At 40.4% G+C, this 25,687-nt stretch overlaps 1 protein-coding gene across 1 annotated transcript; it reads left to right on the top strand.

Annotated features, from left to right (window-relative positions):
• Positions 1-2,274: 2,274 nt before the first annotated feature.
• Positions 2,275-24,511, top strand: LOC120459384 (uncharacterized). Its single transcript, XM_089127341.1, has 11 exons — positions 2,275-2,284; positions 2,563-2,601; positions 2,879-3,137; positions 3,214-3,359; positions 3,725-4,004; positions 4,092-4,164; positions 23,033-23,114; positions 23,440-23,719; positions 23,807-23,946; positions 24,061-24,152; positions 24,407-24,511. Exons 1-11 carry the CDS (start codon positions 2,275-2,277, stop codon positions 24,509-24,511), a joined length of 1,506 nt encoding a protein of 501 aa, XP_088983467.1.
• Positions 24,512-25,687: the final 1,176 nt, after the last annotated feature.

The raw sequence follows: 25,687 nt of genomic DNA, 5'->3' as shown, positions 1-25,687 counted from the left end.
GGGGGGGGGGGTCGAAATTTTGAGTTTCTCTGATCTTCTTTAAACTCTGGATTCTGATAGAGGGCCATGAGACTTAGATCTGAGTGCAAAAATGAGAAGATTGGAGAAACTTATTTTTTCGCCCCAGAAAAAAAAACGACAGTGGTACCACTGTTTTAAGAAGATCAGAGAAACTCAAAATTTCGGCCCCCCCAAAAAACGACAGTGGTACCCCTGTCGTTTTTTTTCTGGGGCGAAAAAATTTGTTTCTCCAATCTTCTCATTTTTGCACTCAGATCTAAGTCTCATGGCCCTCTATCAGAATCCAGAGTTTCAAGAAGATCAGAGAAACTCATAAATCCCCCCCCCCCCCTCATTTTTTCGCCCCAGAAAAAAAACAACAGGGGTACCACTGTCGTTTTTTTATCTGGGGCGAAAAAATAAGTTTCTCCAATCTTCCCAAAACTCTGGATTCTGATAGAGGGCCATGAGACTTAGACCCGAGTGCAAAAATGGAGTCTCTAGCCCCTTCCAGAGCTGAGATATTTAGATCCCACGTAGCATTTATGCCATTATAAAAACTCAATATCTCAGCTCTGGAAGGGTCTAGAGCATAAATTTTTGCACTCAGATCTAAGTCTCATGGCCCTCTATCTGAATCCAGAGTTTCCAGAAGATCAGAGAAACTCAAAATTTCATCCCCCCCCCCCCCCAAAAAAAAAAAAAAAACGACAGTGGTACCCCTGTCGGTTTTTTTTCTGGGGCGAAAAAATGAGTTTCTCCAATCTAGACCCGAGTGCAAAAATGGAGTCTCTAGACCCTTCCAGAGCTGAGATATTGAGATTTTTATAATGGCATAAATGCTACATGGGATCTCAATATCTCAGCTCTGGAAGGGGCTAGAGCCTCCATTTTTGCACTCGGGTCTAAGTCTCATGACCCTCTATCAGAATCCAGAGTTTTGAGAAGATTGGAGAAACATATTTTTTCGCAACGAAAAAAAAAAACGACAGGGGTACCACTGTAGTTCCACTAAGTCTCAAAAGAAAAAAAAGATGGGTACCACTGTCCTTTTTTGGGGGGGGGGATTTTGAGTTTCTCTGATTCTCATATTCTGTTTATTTGTAGTGTACTGATAATAGTTTTATATAATTAGTTTGTTAATTAAACTAATAATTATAAATAATTGATTTCCCTATAAAATAATACTACAAACACTTAAAAATAAACAGATTAGTGCCCTGTTTTGAGAACAAGAAATGAAATCCAATGCGGTATGATGAATGTCTAAAAGATGGAACTCTGTAATGGCCACTTAGTGTTCAGTAGTGTTCATGACATGTTGATATGCCTTTAAGATGACTTCTATGGCTTTCGTTATTGTATGCGTAATGTTGTTATGTGAGCGCGCACGCTCAGTGAGAGTGAGAATGCTCGCGCAAAGAGGAAGAATATGACCGATCTATCGCGGGATGTTGTTTTGATACAATGCGTTTACTTCCACTTTGATTTGTAGCGTTTTACAGAGTGTTTTCTTTAACCTGTTAACATCCGCTCTTTCGACATGTATGTGAAGAGTGTGCTTAACTGAAAGAAAGCAACTATAAAAGGACTCGTGGAACAACCAGTTCATTTGCACTGTCTTTCCTATTCTTCTGGGACCTCAAACTCTGACAGACGTTACAACACACGGACTGTTTCAAACAGGGCTTGGATACATATGTTTTGCTACACAAATATAAGTAAACACTTTGCAGACTGAATGTTGTCTTGTATGAACAAAATGACATATGTTTTTCATAACTCCACTGTTTGATTGCACCCGCGCGTCTCACACACAGGTTACGTTACCCTGTAGAAAATATTTGACCTGGCTGGCAGAACGATTGCCTTTGCCTGCATCTTTGCGGTGACATGACTAACATATTTAAGACCTATCCAATCTGAATTTAAGACAATTTAATACTTTTTAAGGCCTTATTTTTAGGAAAATTGATTTAAGACTTTTTAATACTTTTTAATGACCCGCGGCCACCCTGTTAATAGTCTTAGATTTTGTCCCCACAGCAATCTTAGTTTGGCGTGTAATAGGCACCAGATTAGACAGGTTTGCTGTGCAGCTTTTGAAGGCCTTAGATTTTCCATCATGCAATTTAACAGCAATAGAGAAACATTCAAGCCCACTGGGTTCCCGCTAGTTTTGTAAACATTTAAAAAAGTTACTGTTATCATAGCGGGGACCCGACACATATCACTGAGAGCTGGTATCAGTTGTTTTTGGTTCACCTCGAGCCGATGGAGGAGGGTGTGGGCAGAGGCTTTGGTGGTTGTGCCAGGCAAAAGATTCACAGGAGCGTCTTGATCTTACTTCAGATGACAGTATTTTTCATGATGCAAATTATTGTCAATATGTCAGTAGTTTCCTCCATCTTCGCTATTAGTTAATACACAGATCAATGTTTTACAGTGCCTTTATCATGCAGATGATGTGCGATGACTATATCAAAGTGAATTATTTGGAGAAAAGTTTTACGAGCTGCAGCTTCTTGTTATGAACTCATTTAAATCATTTTTTTTCCTCAGGGCTTTTACTGATTCAAGAAATGGTGAATGGATCAGAAGGTAAGCGTCTCTCTCTTTGCTTTCAAATAGGTTTTTATCTTCTGCCAGATAGAACCGTTATGTGCCAGACAGAATTTTAGTATGCCATTTGGATTTAATTTCTTTTCAATATATATTTTTAGTGGTTTAGGTTTAGTTAATAAGCTAAGGATAACAGATAAAAAAATACTTAAGCATTTTAGTTCAGTTAAATGCTTTTAAAGACCTACTTTCCTAATGTTCAACAAGAATTAATAAAACTTCTTTTAAAAAAAGTATTTTACTGGTCTTATTTCAGAGAACGTAGCATTAAGGCAAACATCCACCCAATCATCCATGTACGACAACAAATATCCTGGAAAGGCAGTCGATGGTGTGCTGGAAACCTATGCCCACACTAACACGGAGACCGACCCGTGGTGGAGAGTGGATCTGATGAAAGTATACAAAGTCTACAGAGTAGCCATCACTAACAGAGTGACCCCCTCTTTTTATACCAGGATTAACGGGGCAGTGATTCGCGTCGGGAACTTTCTGGACATTTACAACAACACCATGTGAGTCTTCCTTTGACTGTTTTGATGAATGTGGCTGCAAATACACAGAAACTGATAACAGATTATCTCTCTGTAGATGTGCTGTAATTTCCACTATTCCATCTGGAGCCACGGCCAATTTCTCATGCGGCGGGATGGAGGGACGTTACGTGATTCTCCATATTCCTGGAACTCAGAAGACTCTTACTATTAGTGAGGTTGAAGTTTATGGGTATTTAGCAGGTAATTCATTGTTGTAGAACACTTTCAATATATCATGCCATACAAGACTGATAATTGTTACACTTTATTTATACCCTCCCAAAGCATTCCAACTCTATTGCCAGTGATCTGACTCTTTTACTGTCAGATTAGTCAGACACATGCATGTGTCCCTGTTGTGAGGATGGTCAGTGTTTGTTTAATTCTAACTACAGGAAGTGGGGAAAATGTTAACATAGAAAGTACAAAAAAGTTAGCGCGGAAATGACTCAATTCACCTCAAGTTGGTGTTCATCAATAATCCTGTAGCTCTCAAATCTCATTCACACAAGTGCATGTTCAAACTATCAGTGTCGAGACATGTCAGAACTTTATTCTTTTCCCAGGAAATCTGGCGTTAGATGGAGCCGCTACACAGTCATCAACATCTGGGAATTGGTTTGCTGGAAACGCCATTGATGGTAATCGAGGTCTCCAGCAGTTGTACACGGGATGCTCCTCAACCCTTAATCAGACTAACCCGTGGTGGAGGCTGGATCTGCGTCAGATTTACACAGTTAGTAATGTGGTCTTCACTAACAGACGAGACTGCTGTGCAGAACAAATAAACGGAGCGGAGATTCGCATCGGGAACTCTTTGGAGAACAACGGCAACAACAATCCCATGTGAGACTCTTGAGGTTGAAAGAATATGAGAGTAATGCAAAGATTCAACACACTATCTCCTTCATCGGTTTCTCTCTCTGTCTGTAGATGTGCTGTTATTCCTGATATTCCAGCAGGCGAGTCCTACAACTACTCATGTGGTGGGATGGAGGGACGTTATGTGAATCTGATCATTCCTGGAGACATGAAGACACTCACTATCTGTGAGCTGGAGGTTTATGGAGAAGGTGAAACATATTAATAAAAATAAATTAATGAACACAGTCAACTAATTCATATATTTACATGTATGAATGTATCTTTGTTCAGGTCCCGCTTTAAAAAGATCATTTGTAAAAATGCAGTTTAACTCCATCAATGATCTGACTGACCCTTCAATGAGAGAAAATGTTCTGAAACAGGTGGGAGAAAGAAACCAATTCAACCTTAAAGAGCTACTGGTATGTTGCAGTAATCATGGCAATTAAAGTTTGTTTGAGGCATTTCTTTGAGATTTGAGCATTATCATCATATTCTGAGGCTGACTTTAAAACGTTCTGACCAGTCTTGAAGAAGAAATGAGTTAACTGACTTGTAAGACTAGTTCAAGCAGTTTATGCATCTGGCCACTGTTCTAATCATTTTATTATGAATGTTATTTTCAGTTGGGATCTGCTCTTGCTGATCGAGGATTCACAAATATGACACTGAGATGGACTCAAACTCCTGAACGGGTGATCCAGGGGAACGATGCTAAACGTGAGTCTTAATGACTTATAAAATAAGCTGCACAAATAGGAATGTTCAATTGGTAAGAGATGTAATAAGCAAATGTTTTATTTACAGGTCGTTGTGTTAAAGAAAATTAACACTCTGGAGATCAACACTTTCTTCAGTTCACTCAATTCACAAAGGCAAGGGTGAGTTGATTGTGAGGATCCTGAATATTGCCCTGATTCACACCTGAGAAGACAATTACACACATAATGAGCTGCGTAATGATCCTTTCACACAGGTGTGTCACTTGGTACCGAAGAATGAAGACAAAAAATAAAATAAACTTGTTAAGAGATGTTGAAACATCTTGAAAAAAATTGTCGTTTTCCACCGGGTACCACAAGAAAGAATGCAAGGACAAAAATAAAATAAATATATATAGTCACAAATTGTGTATGCATGCAAATTGTATAATATTCAAGGTAAACATTTCTTGTAATTGTTTAGTTAATTCTCATTCTGTATTTTTAGAAAGGTATCCTCAATAATAAAACACAAAAAAAGTTACAACAACCATTGCAATTTTACTAACATTTCAAGTGTAATGTTTCTTTGTAAAAAAAAAGTATATATTTTATCATATGTAGTGTATCTGGGTCGTGCCAGGGTGAATCATGCATTTCAACACGCTGAGGATTGAACCAGAACCTTTATGGCTTTGCAATCCTCGCCAGAGACCATCATAATAAATGTATTGGCATGCATCTATTTTTCCATCTTATAATTTTCCTTTCATGTGTTTTGGCCTATGTATTCATTCTCTCTTCTAAACTATTTTGGGTTTGAGACATGACTTGCATGCTATGATTAACCCAAAATCACATGTGTAGCATGTTTAGTCTCTATAAACTCCAATCTTCGTAATTTGGATAAAACCTAATTTTATCGTTCTGTGGATATTATCCTCAATGATAAAAACTTCCCCTGAAAACATTCCTAAGACGTACATAAAGCAGATTGCAGGGTCATAAACACACTGGCCAAAAGGTCATAACCCCCCCCCAATCCTCATATCCTGCCAAAACCATAAATCAGGGGGCCATAAATCATTTTGACATAAGCTAAAGTACTCTTACTACTCACAGTCTTTCACACACGTGTGATCCACTGTTCCCACAGATAAAAAAAACAACATTCCTAGTTTGGAGAAGTAGTGTTACAAAAAAGAAAGCAAGTTATGTCCTTATGATATGTTCTTATTATTTAGTTGTTCCATATCAACGTTCAGAAGTTATACATGCAAGAGTAACAACGAAACGTGTAAAAAAAAAGGGATTCTGAAACATTTTAGCTGGATGTTCAGTTGTTCACTTACATTTGTTTTAATGTTAATGCTTGTTTCAGAGAACATTCAAAAGAAACATTCCCATTTTGTTTGGAAAATGAAATGTTTCCTCACTGTTCGCACAGCCAAGGAAAAAAATTTTAAAACACTGGATGGTCATTTAACCAAACATGTCATTAGTTGGGCTTCTTTTCACTATATTTTGCATTTGGCAGCTGAAGGGTCATTAGTTGTCAGGGAAAGTTCATCTGTTAAAATTGGCCAGACACAGCTTGGGTGTCATGAAAATGGAAATCTCTGCTGACGCTCTTTTGAATATTATTTTCAATGTAAAATATGCATGTCTGCAGACACTTCACATAAAAACAGACCACAAAAACCACAACCTTTCTTGTCCCTGAAAAGAGCAGTTCAGTTGTGCATCAGTGTTCATTTGTTGGCGTTTCATCATGATGAGGATTGATTTGATCTTTGTGCTGTTGGCAGGTGAGTTTATGATATTGAATCTGTATCTTAAACGAGTATGAATATGATTTTCAAGAAATTAAATAATGGGTTATGCAGGGATTCCCAATTTGTTTTTGTCAGATGGACCCTTTTGACTTAAAATATTTACCCTTGGCCTTGATAGGGGTGGGTGATATGGCAAAGTCTTATGTTGTTTTCGTGAAATAAAATTTCTTGTATCTTGTTATATCACAACAATATGTTTGCTTTAAATAAGGTTTTTATGATAATTTTTAAGCCATTGAAATATCACAATTATTATCACCGTTCTAAATATCACAAAAACTATTAACCAAAGTATTAATAAAGCAAGCTCACTGAAGAAGACAAGTAAACCGTGATAAAGAAAGACCAAAGAAATGAATTACAAGTATATAGGAAAACAAACTACAATGGAACAAACAGGCTCCTACATAAATTATATAAAGTAAGTAATCAAATGTATAAAAACACTTATAAAATAAGTATATATTTATTCTTGTTAAAATTACAAAAGTGAGAGCTGAGCTGTGAGAGATTTTCTCCCTTGTTTGTTTAAAATTAATAACGAAAGCAGGTTTATTAGGATGGGACAAGTTCGATATTTTACACTAAAAGCCCTGTTTTAAGATAGTTTCTGATGAAAACGTATACATAACGGTTAAGATTGAAATCTCCTGCTGCCCCATCCAACCACAGACCCCTGAAAATTCTCGGGTCAGTAGCATGTCTCTAAATTTCAATCTTAACCATCCTATTCGTTCAGAAACGGTCTTAAAACAGGGCTTTAAGTGTAAAATACTGAACTTATCCTTTGCGACTGACTGCACAGACCTAGTATACTTGTGCGTTTTCTTTCTCAACTGTTTGACTTGAGACAGCGATTTCAAACCGTGTGTTTTTAACACTGTCTTTGGTTCACTGCAGTTTTAAGCAGAAAATACTCAGCAATGCTGTCGACTTATGAATTTATACATGGTTCGTCTTAAAGCGTATTAAAAACAACACCACATGGACACATAAACAACAATAAAAACGTGATTTTCATTCCTACTTCAGTGAAGGTCCGCTGACATGGGGTTATTTTATTATTTTATAATGTTTCCTGGGTTGCCCTCCTATGTTTTTTTAGATCAAAAATAGTCATAATTTATAAATAAAAGGCATTTTTCCTACCCTGATTTTAGCCTCTGATTTGAACACTCTGTGCTGTAACTGGCCTCTGCTGACATTGCATATGAAATAGCTACATATTACAAAACTCTCTTGAATACTTACTACAGCTAAATACGTTTTTACTATTACAGATATCGAGATTATTGAATCGTGAGAAGTTTTTGAAGTATTTAGATAAAATAATGATGAGCATTGAGCAGCAGATGACAGTCTGTCAATCGCGAGAATGAAGATCTTATTGAATAATCATGCAGTTTCTGCACTCTCTGTCTTCACCAATGCAGACACGATGATGTACAGTTAGAGCTTCGTTGTGCAGTGTACGTTCTCTCTAAAGCCCGAAACTCTTCCGCTCTCGTCGAGGTAACAAGCTGCACTTGAACTCACCGAGAGAACTGCAGCTGATTGTCAACTATAGATATATACACTAGACCTCACCAGGGGGTTCTAAGCATGCGTCAAAACCGCCGCCATCTTGGAACAGGGGTCTTGTCATAGGAAAGTAGCTAGGTAACGCTGCTATCTCTGCCTTTACTTCGAATTCATTGATGGTGGTGGACTTTTGTGCACCGTATGAAATTCACGGATGAAATCTGAACTAGGAAGAATGTTTAAAAAAAAAAAAAAATTTTTTTCTTTCTGGAATCAATGATAAATACATGTCTGACCATTGGAACAAACAAAAAAAACAAGAAAAATCGCATTCATGATGATTTAGGGTGATTTTATTTGGGTTAGACCTGTGTCTACTACATTGACGCTGATGAATTAAAGTGGAGGGGCTCCCCTGTTTCAAGATGGCGGCTCTATTGACGCATTCGTTCCAATGAACTGCCGTATCCAAGGTGAGGTCTAGTGTATATGTCTATGATTGTCAACTATAATGAAGCCAACTGTCTATTTCTGCAGATATATTAGTCTATATTCGTCATTCAAAAAGGAAAACCGACGCCGCCGGCTAACGTAAACAAAGCAGCGCGTGCTTACCACTTTGAATATCAATCCTGCTAAACACTCTCTTTAAATATGATTATTTTCATCCTACTTAAAGAAACGGTGTGAAGTTGATATTGGCTTGACTTACTGATGCATAAACAGTATCGAACGATTTTGAGAGAAAGATTAACTTACCTGTCTCCTAGCCATACAAAACTTTGGGAGTTGAGTCGGCGCATTTCCACAGAGAGAAAATAAAATTAACCCATTGTTTCTTCAGAGGCTCGGATGAAGGAACTAAAAAATACTTTTGTGTTCATTTGTACATCCGAACACTAGCAACTGCCATGCTTCGCTCGTTTGCAAGCCATATCTCTCGAGGAAAAACTCTCAAAGCTATTTCTCTAGGCTGCGTTCCAGTCCACTTTTAGACACGCACTGGGCTTTATGCACAGCTTCACTACTTCCTGAATTTCAGCCAGCTCCTTGTTTCCTGTCTGCCATTATTGGACACATTGATTAATTCAGGTGTGCTTGCCCTCAGTAGTCATGGCAACAATAATCAGACACACCTGAATTAATCAATTTTGCCCAATAATGTCATACAGGAAGCAAGGAGCTGGCTGAAGTTCAGGAAGTAGTGCAGCTATGCATAAAGCCCTGCCGCCATTTTGAAGTGCGGTCCACTTCGTGAAGTGAACGAGGGAAGTTTATAAGGACAGATCTCGTTCCCTCGATTTAGACCAAGGGAGCGAGTCTACTTCATATGCATCTATATATCCCACAATGCAGTACGATTGTGACGTAACCACAGATCGTCTAATCACCACCACAACAAACACTCTATGATATATTCATTATAATTTATTTATTTAATTTATTAATTTATTTATTTATTAAACAAATTCGTGAAGGGGAAAAAAAGTAAATAATAACCCAGATAGCAAACTGACATTGAATCAACGCGGAAATATGACATCGAAACAACGTCGATCTGACATTGTTTTGCTCATCGAATTAACGTTGAACCAACGTCAGACGCGTCATTCTTTCAAAACTAACGGAAAATCAACTTAAAATCAACGCGTTGTTTCAACGTTATGAAAGCAGTTTTCGATTTTCATTTAGCTTTGAAGAATGCCGCTTCTGACGTTGGTTCAACGTTAATTCGATGAGCAAAATCAACGTTGTTGATGTCGTTTCCATGTTGATTCAATGTCAGTTTGCTGTCTGGGAAATCAACTCATAGCTGATTCAAAGTGATCAAGGGCTTAGGACGTTCCAGTTCAGCTCATTGGTTTCCACTAGTAGTGGGCACTCGTGCAACGTAAGCAATGAGGTACATCCGAGTAAACGAGATGGCGGGAAGTTAGCGAGTGAAGGGCATGACAATTTTGGACTAGAACGCAGACTAATTCGTGACCTGTGTTTTGTTTTGCTCTATTCTCTTTGCTTAATTGCTCGTCAGTGCGTCAGGTCACACTTTTTCAGGAATTTTTATACATCCATTTCATGCGCTTTTTGGGCTTCAAATCTCAGGTACCATACAGTACTATTGTTAAGCACGGAAGAGCCAGAATATTTTTTTAATATAACTCTGATTGTGTTTGGCTGAAAAGAACGAAGTCATATAGACCTAGGGTAGCTTGAAGGTGAGTGAATTATGGGATAATTTAACATTTTTGGTGAACTAAACTTCTAAAAATGAACGTTCTCAGACGTTTACTAACGTTCTGGCATATATCTCTGGCATATGGTTCTCTCACATGTCAAACGTCATTGAACATTAATTTGTGGAAAGGAATTCTGAAACATTTTAGCTGGATGTTCAGTTGTTCACTTACATTTATTTTAATGTTAATGCCTGTTTCAGAGAACATTCAAAAGAAACATTCCCATATTGTTTGGAAAATGACAAAAGGAAATGTTTCCTCGGAAAAATATTTAAAACACTAGATGGTCATTTAACCAAACATGTCATTAGTTGGGCTTCTTTTCACTATATTTTGCATTTGGCAGCTGAAGGGTCATTAGTTGTCAGGGAAAGTTCATCTGTTAACATTAGCTAGACACGGGTTGGGTGTCATAAAAATGGAAATCTCTGCTGACACTCTTTTGAATGTTATTTTCAATGTAAAATATGCATGTCTGCAGACGCTTGACGTAAAAAGTTTCCAAACAGAGCAGCACAGGCTTTACAAAGTGGACGGATCCCACACAACCTTTCTTGTCCCTGAAAAGAGCAGTTCAGTAGTGCATCAGTGTTCATTTGTTGGCGTTTCATCATGAAGAGGACTGATTTGATCTTTGTGCTGTTGGCAGGAGAGTATTAATATGATTTTCAAGAAGTTCAATAATGGGTTATGCAGGGATTCCCAATTTGTTTTTGTCAGATGAACCCTTTTGACTTAAAATATTTACCCTTGGCCTTGATAGGGGTGGGCGATATGACAAAATCTTTTAACAAGATACATTCACGAAAACAATATATCAGGACAAAGACTTTTTCCATCTCGAAATTCTCTAAGGTGATTGGTCATTCACCCCGAAGGAGTTGTGAACTCTATTGTCCTCAAAAGGATGAAATGCCAGTTTCCTCACTCTCTTCAACTTCTTCAAGATCTGTCCGTTTAGTTCACATTTACATTTATTCATTTAGCAGACGCTTTTATCCAAAGCAAGAACAACAGAAGCAGTTAAACTAACAGTAGGACACAACATTCCTTGAACCAGGTTATCGAACAGATATGGGGCCAACTTGGCAGCCCACCTATGCTCGCAAGCATCCAGTTTCGGCTTTGTCGAGATATATGTCAGTGGGCTGTTATCGGGCCAAGATGAGAGCAGGGATTCTTTACAGTTTCAAGGGATGTAGACTAAAAAGAAAAAGACATTCCAGTATGTAGTTCCTAAACTGTTGGTATAGGGACAGTGTTGAGGAGGGTTCATGATGATGCTGGTCATCAGGGCCAACAAAGGACAATGTATCAGGTAAGACAACATTTCTGTTGGCATAAACTTGAGAAGGATGTGAGAAACTATGTAAAATCTTGTGTCTTTTGGAAATCCCATGAGCCAGAGACTAGGGCTCCTCTTGAAAACATTGTCCCATCTGATCCATTGGAGCTTGTGTTGACTTTTGGTCAACTGAGGACAGCAGGAATAAGCCAGTAGATGTTCTTGTTGTCTCTGATCATTTTACAAAGTTGGCACATGCTTTTTATTGCCCAAATCAGTCAGCCAAAGCTGTTGCCAAACAGTTATGGAATGATTGCTTTTTAATATATGGTTTCCCCAAACAAATTCACTCCGATCAAGGAGCAAATTTTGAAAGCGCTTTGATTTCCGAGAAAAACTCATACACCACTCCGTATCACCCAATGGGCAATGGAGGGGTGGAAAGATTTAATAGGACTCTCGGAAAAATGATTTGGCATCAAAATCAAATGTGGCATCGAAAGCTCAAATCACAGACATTTGTGTACAATTGTACGATTCATGAAACTACTGGATATGTGCCTTTTCGACTGGTGTTTGGCAGAACTCCAAGACCCCCTGTTGATGTGGTGTTTGGGTCAGTTTCGCGAGACAATGATGTTGTTGACTATGATGAGTATGTTGGAGATTTGCTAAAAGACCTCAAACAAGAGATCACAATTGCGAGAATGACTGCTGAAAAGACACGCTGCTCTTTATAACAGAAAGATTAAGGGTGCTCCGATAGATGTTGAGGATTGGGTCCTGTTGGGAAACAAAGGGTGAGCGTGGGGAACGAAAATCGTCCGACCGCTGGGAGAACAGTTGTAGTTGACAAGAATGCTGAAACAAATACTTATAAAATTGAGAATGCCTTCACAGGCCAAGTGAAGATTATTCACCGCAACTTGATCACGCCTGTAAATTTTCCTTTGAGTGTGGAAGGCTGCGTTGGGAGTGAAGAAACCCAAACTCTAGAGCACTTACCTATGCTGGTGGTGAGAGAACAGTGCTATGGGTTTCAGAGCTTGAATGTTCAAGAGGTTCTGAAAAGTGGCCAGAGATGTTTGAAGATGAGGTTGGTAGACAATTAATGATTGGTAGTCATGATGGTTCCAGTGACTTCAGTGATCTGGACATGAATTCAAATTTGACTGCATTGGATCGGACACCTTCAGATGTTGACGGTCAAAGTGATGTAGCTACTTAGCCTGACTTCATCATACTCATATTCTATTGAGAATATGAGTCTGAAACTGCTCCATTGGGCTTTGATTATGAGGCGTGTCTTAACCGAACCAGGAAAAAAAAACCTCTGCACTCAATTGGATAGTCGGTAGACCTACAACCAATCAGAGCAACGCAGTAAGGCAACTCCTTTGCATAGCGCAGTTTTCAACTAGAACTTACTTATTTTAGGAGTTAAATAACGATTGTTGCTTCTTTTACTTGGTCTTCCCAACGCATTCTCATCCTTTAACGTCATATAGAACGCTATATGCAAAAACGGCGCTATACTACGCACATGGCACCCGTTATCGTTAATATAACACGCGCTGTGAGGGCTAAGTTTTGGTGTGGGGTGGGGTCTGCGCGTCATATTCACGCTAAAGGATTTATGACGTCTTGGGTTCGCGTGTTATATTAACGATAAAGGGTGCCATGTGCGTAGTATAGCGCCGTTTTTGCATATAGCGTTCTATATGACGTTAAAGGATGAGAACGGGCTGGTCCTCCATGAGTGCCACCAAAGGAGAAACCGCAACGACCACAGGCTTTTCATTACGTCCCATCTTCTTAGCGACCGTCAGAGCCAGCTGATAAGGTACACTTTTGCCGAATCACGTTGGAAGGACGCCAAAAATATCTTTCCGATCGACAAATGCCTTGAGTTTTCTGTTTGTCTATTAAAATTAATGCACTGCCGATTTATTTTACAACAGACGCGACAGCAGAATCTATACATCTCAATTCTCCAGCTGCAGTCATCTCTGAGGGAAACCGGTTAGCGCTCTTTGATAACGTGATGATTACGTCCCTGCAGATCATCTGTCCATCATCGTATAAAGCCCGCCCTGGCAATTTGGTTGGCCCGTTCATTTTTTGACTGATCATAATTACTCCTCAATGGATCGAGTCCAGACCGAACTTCCCGACCAAAAAATGTTGTGGGCGGAGTTTGGGCTGGCATCCAGGCTAGTAGCTACTGTAATGCCAGTTCAATCAGTTAACCAAAATGATGTTGGAGGTTTGATGACTTCAGTAGTGTAAATTAAGTAAACCAACATGTAATTGAAAGGAATGCTTACGTGTTGAGTGAGTGTACTAAACATGTGACAGGCATGTCGACCTATGAGTTTGGAGAGGCGTAGCTAACCTCTCCTTCCTCTAATTCATTAGAATAGTCTATAAACTGGAGTACTCATCGACATTTGTTATTCTTCTAAGAGACGTATTTGCATTGGCATTTGCATTCAATTTCATTTTTTTATATAGAAGTATATATAGATCAGTTACTGATGTTCTTTGTACCTGAGTGTTAATTGATTAGTTGTGGGTGATGTATTATGCCATGATACTTTAATTTTGTTTATTTGCAAGTAAAGTTCAGAAGGGGAGAATGCAACAGCATTATTTATATAAAGTGTGTGTCTCCCCTTGCTAATAATGATATGTTAAATAGTCACACTGAAAGATGATTGGATAGAATAAGGGTTAACATGGTTTCCTATTGGCTGGCTATTGTAACTGAACAATTATCAGTTCAAGTGTGTAAGCCAGGAGTGTCTTATGCTGAATTATATCAACTCACAATGTTTTCTCAGTGAATACATTGATGGAAGAAGATTTCTTTAAGTACGAGCTTCATTACACAATGCAGAGGGGACAAGAGACCAGCTACAGGTTCACATTTTTAACATTTGGGGGAAACTGACAATTTCCAAAGTCAGTGAAACTCACCTGATAACAGCACAAAGATCGAATCAATCATGATGACAAGCCTCGATGATCACACTGATGCACAACTCAACTGAGGGACATCAGGGACATCACTTTGTAAAGCTTGTTTCATGAGTGTTTGATAGTGACACATCTGTCGATACTTGTTTTACATTGAAAATAACATTCAAAGAATTTCAGCAGAGATTTCCATGTCCACTTAAATCACACTATCTTTCTCTAGCGATGGATGCAAATCAGGAGCAAAACTGCAGCCTTCTGACATCCTTGCCATATTCGCCATTTATCATTAATGAAATACTTCATTTACCAAAAATTGTTGAGCACCATTCCTAACTTTACCAAACTATGTGATAAAGGTAGTTGACATATACTGGAACTTGAAATGTTATGAATGGGGTTAGGGCCAATATACAAAAAACCAAAAGTTGAATGTTGAGCACATTGTTGTGGACAACAAAACGTGTTTCATAATCTAACCATTTTGATCAATTATTTTGTGAAAATAAGCGACATCTGGACTTTGTAGACGTGTAGGTTGGGTCCCAATTTAAATTGTAAATTGAGTAGTATTAACTCTTCTTCTCTTATTTCACTATCATTTGAGTATCTCTGCTTTGGTTTAATTGGAATTAATTTACAAAAAATGATTTGCATTGTGTCCTACATGAGAATTCTGAATTAGGGATGAGGTAATAGTCAAAGGAGAAGATGTAGGGAAACAAGTCTCACAAAGCATTACCCAGATAGCAAACTGACATTGAATCAACGTGGAAACATGACATCGAAACAACGTTGATCTAACATTGTTTTTCTCATCGAATTAACGTTGAACCAACGTCAGGCGCGTCATTCTCTCAAAACTAACGGAAAATCAACTTGAAATCAACGCGTTGTGTCAACGTTATGAAAGCAAACCAATTTTCGATTTTCATTTAGCTTTGAAGAATGCCACGTCCGACGTTGGTTCAACGTTAATTCGATAAGCAAAATCAACGTTGTTTCAATGTCACGAGAGACGTCGTTTCCACGTTGATTCAATGTCAGTTTGCTGTCTGGGTTATTATACACTCACTAGCTATGATCATGTCACATCATGTTCTGGACTCCCCTTGTATGATTTTGATTTGAACCTTTTGCCTGGATTACCCCAATAATAAACTGCACTTGGATCTACCTTTTTCTGTGTAGTGACAGATCTTCTCCACCCAAACGATTTGAGTCTTTCCACATTTTGCTAAAAGCTACAGTTTGCAATTTTTGGCCGTCTATCTCTCAAGTCTGCGAACTTTCAGTTCTTTATCCGTCCTTGTTTAGAGTGCAGTTAAATGAATCCAGTGTAAACGAAGAGAGATTGTAGATCTACATCAAGCAGGTTAGTTTAAAAAAAGAGAAGAGAATGGATTACAGACACATGATACTTAACCTTCCATTCATTCATACGATGAAGACAAGCGTTAAGCCAATGAGATCTCCATAAAATCCTGCTCAGTCCTAAACGTCCAGTGAATATTGGTTTGATTTGTCGACGCATTGCAAAGTTGTACAGGTTGACCTAACGCTGTTGAACACAATGTCCAAGCTCAACGAAACTTGGCACAGATCGACAACAGGACATTCTGACGATGTACACACCAAGTTTATTACAATCCTGCCACTAGGGGGCTTTACGACCAAAAAATCATAATAACTCTAGTCTGCAAACGGATGATCCAGGAAATTGAACATTTGCATACATCGTCTATGGTGGACGTCCTAACATATCCTGTAATGTGACTTGTAAGCTTAAAAAAAAAACATGGCAACTAGAAGCCAATCAAACTGTTGCGGCTAATTACAGCATATCTGAATGGCCCACCTTTACAAAAAATCGGTAGCGTGTGCACATTGTGTGTAAATGAACATATGTACCAAATTTTGTGAAAATCTGCCACACATACACCACATTTTGATCAAACCCTATAAATACCCTTGCAGGTATGTTTTATTTTAATTTTGAAAAAAAAAAATGTATTTAAATTCCTCCTGATAGCCAATTATCTATATCGAGCCATTAAATCAATTTAATTTAGTCTGTCTGTTGTCTTTGGTCTGTATGGATTTTGGACTCGTTTTTTAGTCTGTATGTATTTTTGGAATCACAGTTGCTGATAGCCTATTCAGAACAACATAAAGGTCCATTTTAATACAAATGATATTTGTCAAGCAAACATAAAAATGTTTATGAATATGTTTATTTTGTTTATGAAAATGTTTAGAATATCAAACATTTTTTAAATCTAATTGTGCACTATTAGAGTAACTAAATTTTAACTCAAAACCATATGTTCGATGCTTTGTGTGTGTGTGTGTGTGAGAGAGTGAGAGAGGTTGATCATGTGATGCACATTTAAATGGTTCATCCTCCATCCTACACAAATATATATAACTCGCACACACTCTCCATGACTAAAGACAGACAGACACCTTTGATCAACCATGATGAAGCTCTTCAAGTGCCTGTGGATCTCACTGGGTAAAGTACAATATTCATGCACAGTTTATGACCAGTGGGACACCATTGATGTGTTTTTGCAGACGGTCCCTTCAGATCCATTTAGCCAATATTGTAAAGCTCGTTTTGAGGGAAATTTGGTTTAGGTTGTAGCTACTGTGATTAATATGTATAATTTGTGTTTTAACAACGTTTAACTCACGAGTTATTGATCATGAATTTACACTATTAGTTAATAAAATGTTATTAAGGAATTAATACACAAGGACACATTGAATTAATAGCAATTTTCATGTATTACTTAATCTATTAATCATACTGATGCAGTAATCATTATTGGTTCTTTATTAGTTATACATTAACACATGATTATCTATAGTTAAGCCCGAATTAAAGGATATTAGTATTGTAAAGTGTTACCCAATAAATAAATTGCAAATTCACTTCATCACTGGATCTCTGGACTTTTTTTGTTACTTCGTTATTCAAGTTTTGCTTTACAAAACAAATCTTGAAATCTGTGCTTATTTGTGTATGCAAATGATTTCTCAATAAAGTTGTGATTCTGTCTTGATCTCACTTCGGATGACAGTGTTTTGCATGATGCAGATTATTGTCAAAATGTCAGTAGTTTCCTCCATCTTGGCCATTCAGATCAATGTTTTACAGTGCCTTTATCATGCAGATTATGTGCGATTTATACGTGACTGTTAAAGTGAATTATTTGGAGAACAGTTTTACTTTAATTCACAGAGCTGCAGAGGTTATCTGAACTCATTTAAATCAGTTTTTTTTTCCTTAGGGCTTTTACTGATTCAAGAAATGGTGAATGGAGTGGAGGGTAAGCATCTCTTTGCTTTCAAATAGGTCTTGATATTTATTCTATTCTTTTTGTTTGAACTGCCAGATATAATCGTAATATTCGTTTGCCATTTGGATTTGATTTTCTTTTTCAGGGACTTTTTCTTCCCAAAACACATAAAACACCAGTATTCATTGGCTCACACTCAAAGTTGATAGGGCTCCCTTAAGGAACATTTAGAACGAAACTTCATCTTATTGTGCTTGTACAATGACAAATATTATTCTACTCTATTAGCTTATTCTCTCTTTGTATGTAACAAGCCATTGCTTGGACAAATTCAATATTTTAATTAAAATCAATTCTTAGTTCAAATAGTTCAAAACTAGGGCTGGGCGATATATCGCACGATATTGTTATGCGCATCTAATCAGTAAAGCCGGTTCCTTGATTAGCAGTAAATCTCCTTCACCTGCTTTCAAATGGACGATATGAGTGTTAAAATTAACACTCAAGAGTGTTAAAGTTAATGAGATAATTAAGTGATTAATTTAGTGATGATTGAGCATTATTGAAGACACCTGATGATCACAAGCAGAATCGCTGAAGGAGAAAATCACAAATTGTAAACCACCATTATGGAGATCAGTGTTTGCTTTCATTTTAAATTTAGTTTATCTGCTGTTATTAATTTATAACAGTCAAATGAACAAAGAAAACTGTGATCTGATAGTGTTGGTTATGTTTTGACATCATGATGCTGTGATCTGAAAAAATGAAACTTATTCAGATGTTTTGGTTTAACTTGTTAGTAATAGCAACATTTTAATGATTATACAGCATATCTGTCACAGTCTTCGTCTGCACCGTCCTGTCTTGTCATCAGCACTACACTTCCCATGATCCTCTCGTCTGCACACCTGAACTCACTCCCTCATCAGCCTCCCGTTCAGCGTCCTGTTCATCTGTTTCACCTGTCTTCACCTCATTATGTTTGATTCCTCTGTGTATTTAGTTCTCCCTCCTTCAGTCTGTGTTTGTCGGTCAATGTTTAATGTTATCCTGCGTGTACGTGAACCTTGTCTTCCGTCCTGTATTTGGAATAAATATCATTGTTATTTGTATCCTGACTCCTCGTCCTCTTCAGCCTGCACCCACGCCCGTGACAGATTGACCGACCCCAAAAAACAAACAAAAAACCAACAACTGAGAATTATGGACCTTCCAGCGGTAAGCCTCCTCTGTCTGGACCAGGAAGACCGCTCCCTGGAATCCCATACCAGGGACTTTCTGGAGTTGGCGTGCCTCACTCACTATTCGGACCGCTCGCTGTGTGTTTTCTACATCGCCAGCCTCAGCGAGCGGTCCCGGGCACGCCTCCCAGGGAGCGGCCCAGAAGATAATTTCCTCGCCTGTGTGGAGTGGGTGCTGGTGTGCTGTGAATCCCCATTCTCTGTGGAAGAAGTCACCAGCACCACTCCAAAACCTAAACCCTCATCTCCACAGCTCACAGTCAGCCCTGCCGAGCCTGCCCTCACCATCAGCCCTGCCGAGCCTGAGACCGTCCAGCCCGCTCCAGAGACCGTCCAGCCAGCGCCAGAGACCGTCCAGCCAGCGCCAGAGACCGTCCAGCCAGCGCCAGAGACCGTCCAGCCAGCGCCAGAGACCGTCCAGCCAGAGCCCGAGACCGTCCAGCCAGAGCCCGAGACCGTCCAGCCAGAGCCCGAGACCGTCCAGCCAGAGCCCGAGACCGTCCAGCCAGAGCCCGAGACCGTCCAGCCGGAGCTCGAGACCATGGTCCCTCCCAGCCTCCCTCTCCCACCTCCTCCTAACCATCACATTTGGACTGTTCATCCACCACTGCTGGTCATCCCCTCTGCTCACTCAAGCCCCTCCAGTAAGGCCGAGTTCAGGTCTACACTTCTGTCCTCAGAGCCCACACCTTCATCTCACCCTGTCAGCCCTCCGCCTTCGCCTAGACCCGCCACTCCCTCATCGCCTCCGCAGTCCGTCTGCCCGGAAGCTCCGCTGGGCTCGAGCGCCACGCCAGGTCGGCCCTCGTTGCTCGACGCCCAGTACCAGCCACGGACTTCCGGGATTCGGGCTGCACCCTCACCCTGCACCCCTTCGGCATCCCTGGACTCCTCCCTTCCTCTGGTCTCCCCGTCGGCCTCCCTCGCCTCATCGTCACTCCGGTCACCCGTCCCCGCGTCGCCTCTTCGGTCCCGTGGCTCTACGGCGCAGCTTCAGCGTGCCAGGACTTCGTTGGCGTCATGGTTCTTCGGCCTTTCAGTTCCGCCGTGGCCGCCTAAAGGGTCTTCTCCGCCGTGGCCGCCTAAAGGGTCTTCAACGCCGTGGCCGCCTGAAGGGTCTTCGCCGCCGTGGCCGCCTGAAGGGTCCTCACCGTCGTGGCCGCCTAAAGGGTCCTCACCGCCATGGCCGCCCGAAGGGACCTCACCGCCATGGCTGCCATGGCCGCCCTGGCCACGCCCTCAGCCTGCTCCGCCCTGGTCTCGCCCTCAGCCTGCTTTGCCCTGGGGACACCCTCAGCCTGCTCCGCCCTGGCCACGCCCTCAGCCTGCTCCGCCCTGGTCTCGCCCTCAGCCTGCTCCGCCTTGGCCACGCCCTCAGCCTGCTCCGCCCTGGGGACGCCCTCAGCCTGCTTTGCCCTGGGGACGCCCTCAGCCTGCTCTGCCCTGGCCACGCCCTCAGCCTGCTCCGCCTTGGCCACGCCCTCAGCCTGCTCCGCCCTGGTCTCGCCCTCAGCCTGCTTTGCCCTGGGGAGGCCCTCAGCCTGCTCCGCCCTGGCCATGCCCTCAGCCTGCTCCGCCCTGGCCACGCCCCGCCCAGCCCCCAGTTCGTCCCCCCTCCTTCCTCTGTTATGCGGCGTGAGGTCACGCCTCCCGGGAGGGGGGAGTTCTGTCACAGTCTTCGTCTGCACCGTCCTGTCTTGTCATCAGCACTACACTTCCCATGATCCTCTCGTCTGCACACCTGAACTCACTCCCTCATCAGCCTCCCGTTCAGCGTCCTGTTCATCTGTTTCACCTGTCTTCACCTCATTATGTTTGATTCCTCTGTGTATTTAGTTCTCCCTCCTTCAGTCTGTGTTTGTCGGTCAATGTTTAATGTTACCCTGCGTGTACGTGAACCTTGTCTTCCGTCCTGTATTTGGAATAAATATCATTGTTATTTGTATCCTGACTCCTCGTCCTCTTCAGCCTGCACCCACGCCCGTGACAATATCCATATTTTTCTTATAAACTAAAATATTTAATAAAAATGATTCTGATGAAATCACTATCATCTTTATTTAAAAACTCAGACATCAATAATCAGCCTGTGTGTATCAACCATGGTGACAATAATAATCCTTGTTGCCACCAATCACAACTCATTAATGGCTCCCATCATGCATTGCAGTATGAATAAATTATGATCTGAATTGTCTATGTAATAGACTTTTCCTACTTGAATATTCTGCTCGCTACCACTGTTGAGATGCATTGACTGAATCTTGAGGTCTGTGTGTGCCTATAAGAAAGTTTTTGTTTTTTTTAAACAACTTTTAAGAAATCCATTATATTATATGTAACATTCTGGATATTTATGCACAATCTCAGTTATGGTGTAACCAACAGAATAAATCACAAACATAAATTTCAAATGATGAATGTCATACTCTAACCAACACCATTATATAAGTTTTTAATTTTCTTTTTCTTTGTTCATCTGGCAGGTATAACTCAACAGCCAATTAAAATCTAAAGTTAATAATATAAGGGTCAAGAGCCCTTACAATTTTAGATTTAGGTGGCTTACAATTTTAGATTTTCTTGTGATTCTGCTTTAGGTGTCTTCAATAATGCTCAATCATCACTCATTTAATCACTTAATTATCTCATTAACTTTAACACTCTTGAGTGTGGATTCATATACACTCCCAGGTGTGTTAGTTTAACACGGGAGATTTGGCTGTGTACAAAGAACCGTAGTTAACTGACAAGCTGAGCCATATCGCATTAAATATCGCTGGCAATACGTCCTCGATTTTAACTCGATTTGGCTCAGCTTGTCAGTGAACTACGGCTCTTTGTAGTAAATGCCGCTCCATCTGAAAAGCAGGTGTAGGTGATTTACTATTAATCAAGGAAACAGTTATGCGAACCAGTTAACCTCAGTTATTCGCATCTTGTCAGTAAAGCCAGTGCCAGATGAACAAATGCCAGATGATTGGCATTTGTTCATACAGCATAATTTATTCATACCGCAATGCCATTGGGAGCCATTAATGAGTTGTGATTGGTGGCAACAACGATTATTATTGTCACCATGGTTATCTCAACCATGGTGACAATAATAATCGTTGTGATACACAGGCTGATTATTGATGTCTGTGTTTCTAAATAAAGATGAGAGTGATTTGATCAGAACAATTTTTTATTATAATTTTAGGTTATAAGAAAATGCGGATATGCTGTAGAACCACTAAACTGTTGTTAACAAGTTAATCCAAATCATCTGAATAAGTTTCATTTGTCAAAACATAATCATAAAACAAACTTAATGTGTATTTCTGACTTTTTTCACCACAAGTCTGAAAGAGGACATGTTATTGAAGACAAATATCCCAAAATCTCAAAATTGACCTGTGAAAAAAAACTATATTTTTTCCTGCCGTGTCTCGCCTTGAAGACCCACTTTCCTAATGTTCAACAAGAATGAATAAAACTGTCTTTTTACTGGTCTTCTTTCAGAGAATGTAGCATTAGGGCAAACATGCACCCAATCATCCACATTCGATTTGCAAAATCCTGGAAGAGCAGTCGATGGTGTAATTGACACCTACACTCACACTAACACGGAGACCGACCCGTGGTGGAGAGTGGATCTGATGAGAGTATACAGAGTCTACAGAGTAGCCATCACTAACAAAGTGACCCCCTATTATTATACCAGGATAAACGGGGCAGTGATTCGCGTCGGGAACTTTCTGGACATTTACAACAACACCATGTGAGTCTTCCTTTGACTGTTTTGATGAATGTGGCTGCAAATAAACAGAAACTGATAACAGATTATCTCTCTGTAGATGTGCTGTAATTTCCACTATTCCATCTGGAGCCACGGCCAATTTCTCATGCGGCGGGATGGAGGGACGTTACGTGATTCTCCATATTCCTGGAGATCAGAAGACTCTTACTTTTCGTGAGCTTGAAGTCTATGGGTATTTAGCAGGTAATTCATTGTTGTAGAACACTTTCAATATATCATGCCATACAAGACTGATAATTGTTACACTTTATTTATACCCTCCCAAAGCATTCCAACTCTATTGCCAGTGATCTGACTCTTTTACTGTCAGATTAGTCAGACACATGCATGTGTCCCTGTTGTGAGGATGGTCAGTGTTTGTTTAATTCTAAGTACAGGAAATGGGAAGTACAAAAAAGTTGTTACGGAAATGACTCAATTCACCTCAAGTTGTTGTTTAGTGCATTCACACAAGTGCATGTTCAAATTCCGAGTGTCAAGACATGTCAGAACTTTATTCTTTTCCCAGGAAATCTGGCGTTAGATGGAGCCGCTACACAGTCATCAACATCTGGGGACTGGTTTGCTGAAAAGGCCATTGACGGTAATCGAGGTCTCCAGCAGTTGTACACGGGATGCTCCTCAACCCTTAATCAGACTAACCCGTGGTGGAGGCTGGATCTGAGTTACGTTTACAGAGTTAGTAATGTGGTCTTTACTAACAGACGAGACTGCTGTGCAGAACAAATAAACGGAGCGGAGATTCGCATCGGGAACTCTTTGGAGAACAACGGCAACAACAATCCCATGTGAGACTCTTGAGGTTGAAAGAATATGAGAGAAATGCAAAGATTCAACACACTATCTCCTTCATCGGTTTCTCTCTCTGTCTGTAGATGTGCTGTTATTCCTGATATTCCAGCAGGCGAGTCCTACAACTACTCATGTGGTGGGATGGACGGGCGTTATGTGAATCTGATCATTCCTGGAGACATGAAGACACTCACTATCTGTGAGCTGGAGGTTTATGGAGAAGGTAAAACATCATCATATTTTTTTTTGTCTGCACGACACAGTGAAACTTTTTAATGAACACAGTCAACTAATTCATATATTTATTTCATATATGTATGAATGTATCTTTGTTCAGGTCCTGTTTTAATAGGATCAATTTTAAAAATGCAGTTTTACTCCGGCAATGATTTGACTGACCCTTCAATGAGAGAAAATGTTCTGAAACAGGTGGGAGAAAGAAACCAATTCAACCTTAAAGAGCTACTGGTATTTTACAGTAATCATGAAGGTCTTATGGCAATTAAAGTTTGTTTGAGGCATTTCTTTGAGATTTGAGCATTATCATCATATTCTGAGGCTGTCTTTAAAACGTTCTGACCAGTCTTGAAGAAGAAATGAGAGAACTGACTTGTAAGACTAGTTCAAGCAGTTTATGCAACTGGCCACTGTTCTAATCATTTTAGTATGAATGTTATTTTCAGTTGGGATCTGCTCTTGCTGATAGAGGATTCACAAATATGACACTGAGATGGACTCAAACTCCTGAACGGGTGATCCAGGGGAACGATGCTAAACGTGAGTCTTAATGACTTATAAAATAAGCTGCACAAATAGGAATGTTCAATTGGTAAGAGATGTAATAAGCAAATGTTTTATTTACAGGTCGTTGTGGTTAAAGAAAATTAACACTCTGGAGATCAACACTTTCTTCAATTCACTCAATTCATATTCGAGACAATGAATCTGATACTAAATACATTGGCGGAAATATCTTCATAATTATGTGTTTACAATATAAAGACTCTTAAAGGACTTCTGCTTGCTTTCCCATTAGCACATCATTGTAGAACACAAAATCCAGGGGGCGGAGTTTGATCCAGTTCTAAGGGTTCAGGGGGCGGAGATGGGTAGGATTTGGGGTGGGGTTAGAGATCAGGGGGCGGAGATGGGTAGGATTAGGGGTGTGGTTAGAGATCAGGGGGCAGAGATGGGTAGGATTAAGGGTGGGGTTAGAGATCAGAGGCAGAGATGGGTAGGATTAAGGGTGGGGTTAGAGATCAGAGGCAGAGATGGGTAGGATTAGGGGTGGGGTTAGAGATCAGGGGACGGAGATGGGTAGGATTAAGGGTGGGGTTAGAGATCAGGGGGCGGAGATGGGTAGGATTAAGGGTGGGGTAAGAGATCAGAGGCAGAGATGGGTAGGATTAGGTGTGGGGTTAGAGATCAGGGGGTGGAGATAGTTAGGATTAGGGGTGGGATTAGAGATCAGGGGACGGAGATGGGTAGGATTAAGGGTGGGGTTAGAGATCAGAGGCAGAGATGGGTAGGATTTGGGGTGGGGTTAGAGATCAAGGGGCGGAGATCAGAGGCAGAGATAGGTAGGATTTGGGGTGGGGTTAGAGATCAGGGGGCGGAGATGGGTAGGATTAAGGGTGGGGTTAGAGATCAGAGGCAGAGATAGGTAGGATTAAGGGTGGGGTTAGAGATCAGAGGCAGAGATAGGTAGGATTAGGGGTGGGGTTAGAGATCAGGGGGCGGAGATGGGTAGGATTAGGGGTGGGGTTAGAGATAAAGGGGTGGAGATGGGTAGGATTAAGGGTGGGGTTAGAGATCAGGGGGCGGAGATGGGTAGGATTTGGGGTGGGGTTAGAGATCAGAGGCAGAGATGGGTAGGATTTGGGGTGGGGTTAGAGATCAGGGGGTGGAGATGGGTAGGATTAAGGGTGGGGTTAGAGATCAGAGGCAGAGATAGGTAGGATTTG

Source organism: Pimephales promelas, chromosome 1, assembly GCF_988280905.1.
Source record: "Pimephales promelas chromosome 1, fPimPro1.hap1.1, whole genome shotgun sequence".
In the NCBI taxonomy this organism is placed as follows: Eukaryota; Metazoa; Chordata; class Actinopteri; order Cypriniformes; family Leuciscidae; genus Pimephales; species Pimephales promelas.
Note: the sequence above shows the minus strand (reverse complement) of the source record. Positions and strands in the feature narration are given on the sequence as shown.

Coding starts and splice junctions, on each gene's coding strand:
- LOC120459384 (XM_089127341.1), top strand. Junction 2,602..2,878: donor AATGGTGAATGGATCAGAAG/GTAAGCGTCTCT, acceptor GTCTTATTTCAG/AGAACGTAGCATTAAGGCAA. Junction 23,947..24,060: donor GCTGGAGGTTTATGGAGAAG/GTAAAACATCAT, acceptor ATCTTTGTTCAG/GTCCTGTTTTAATAGGATCA.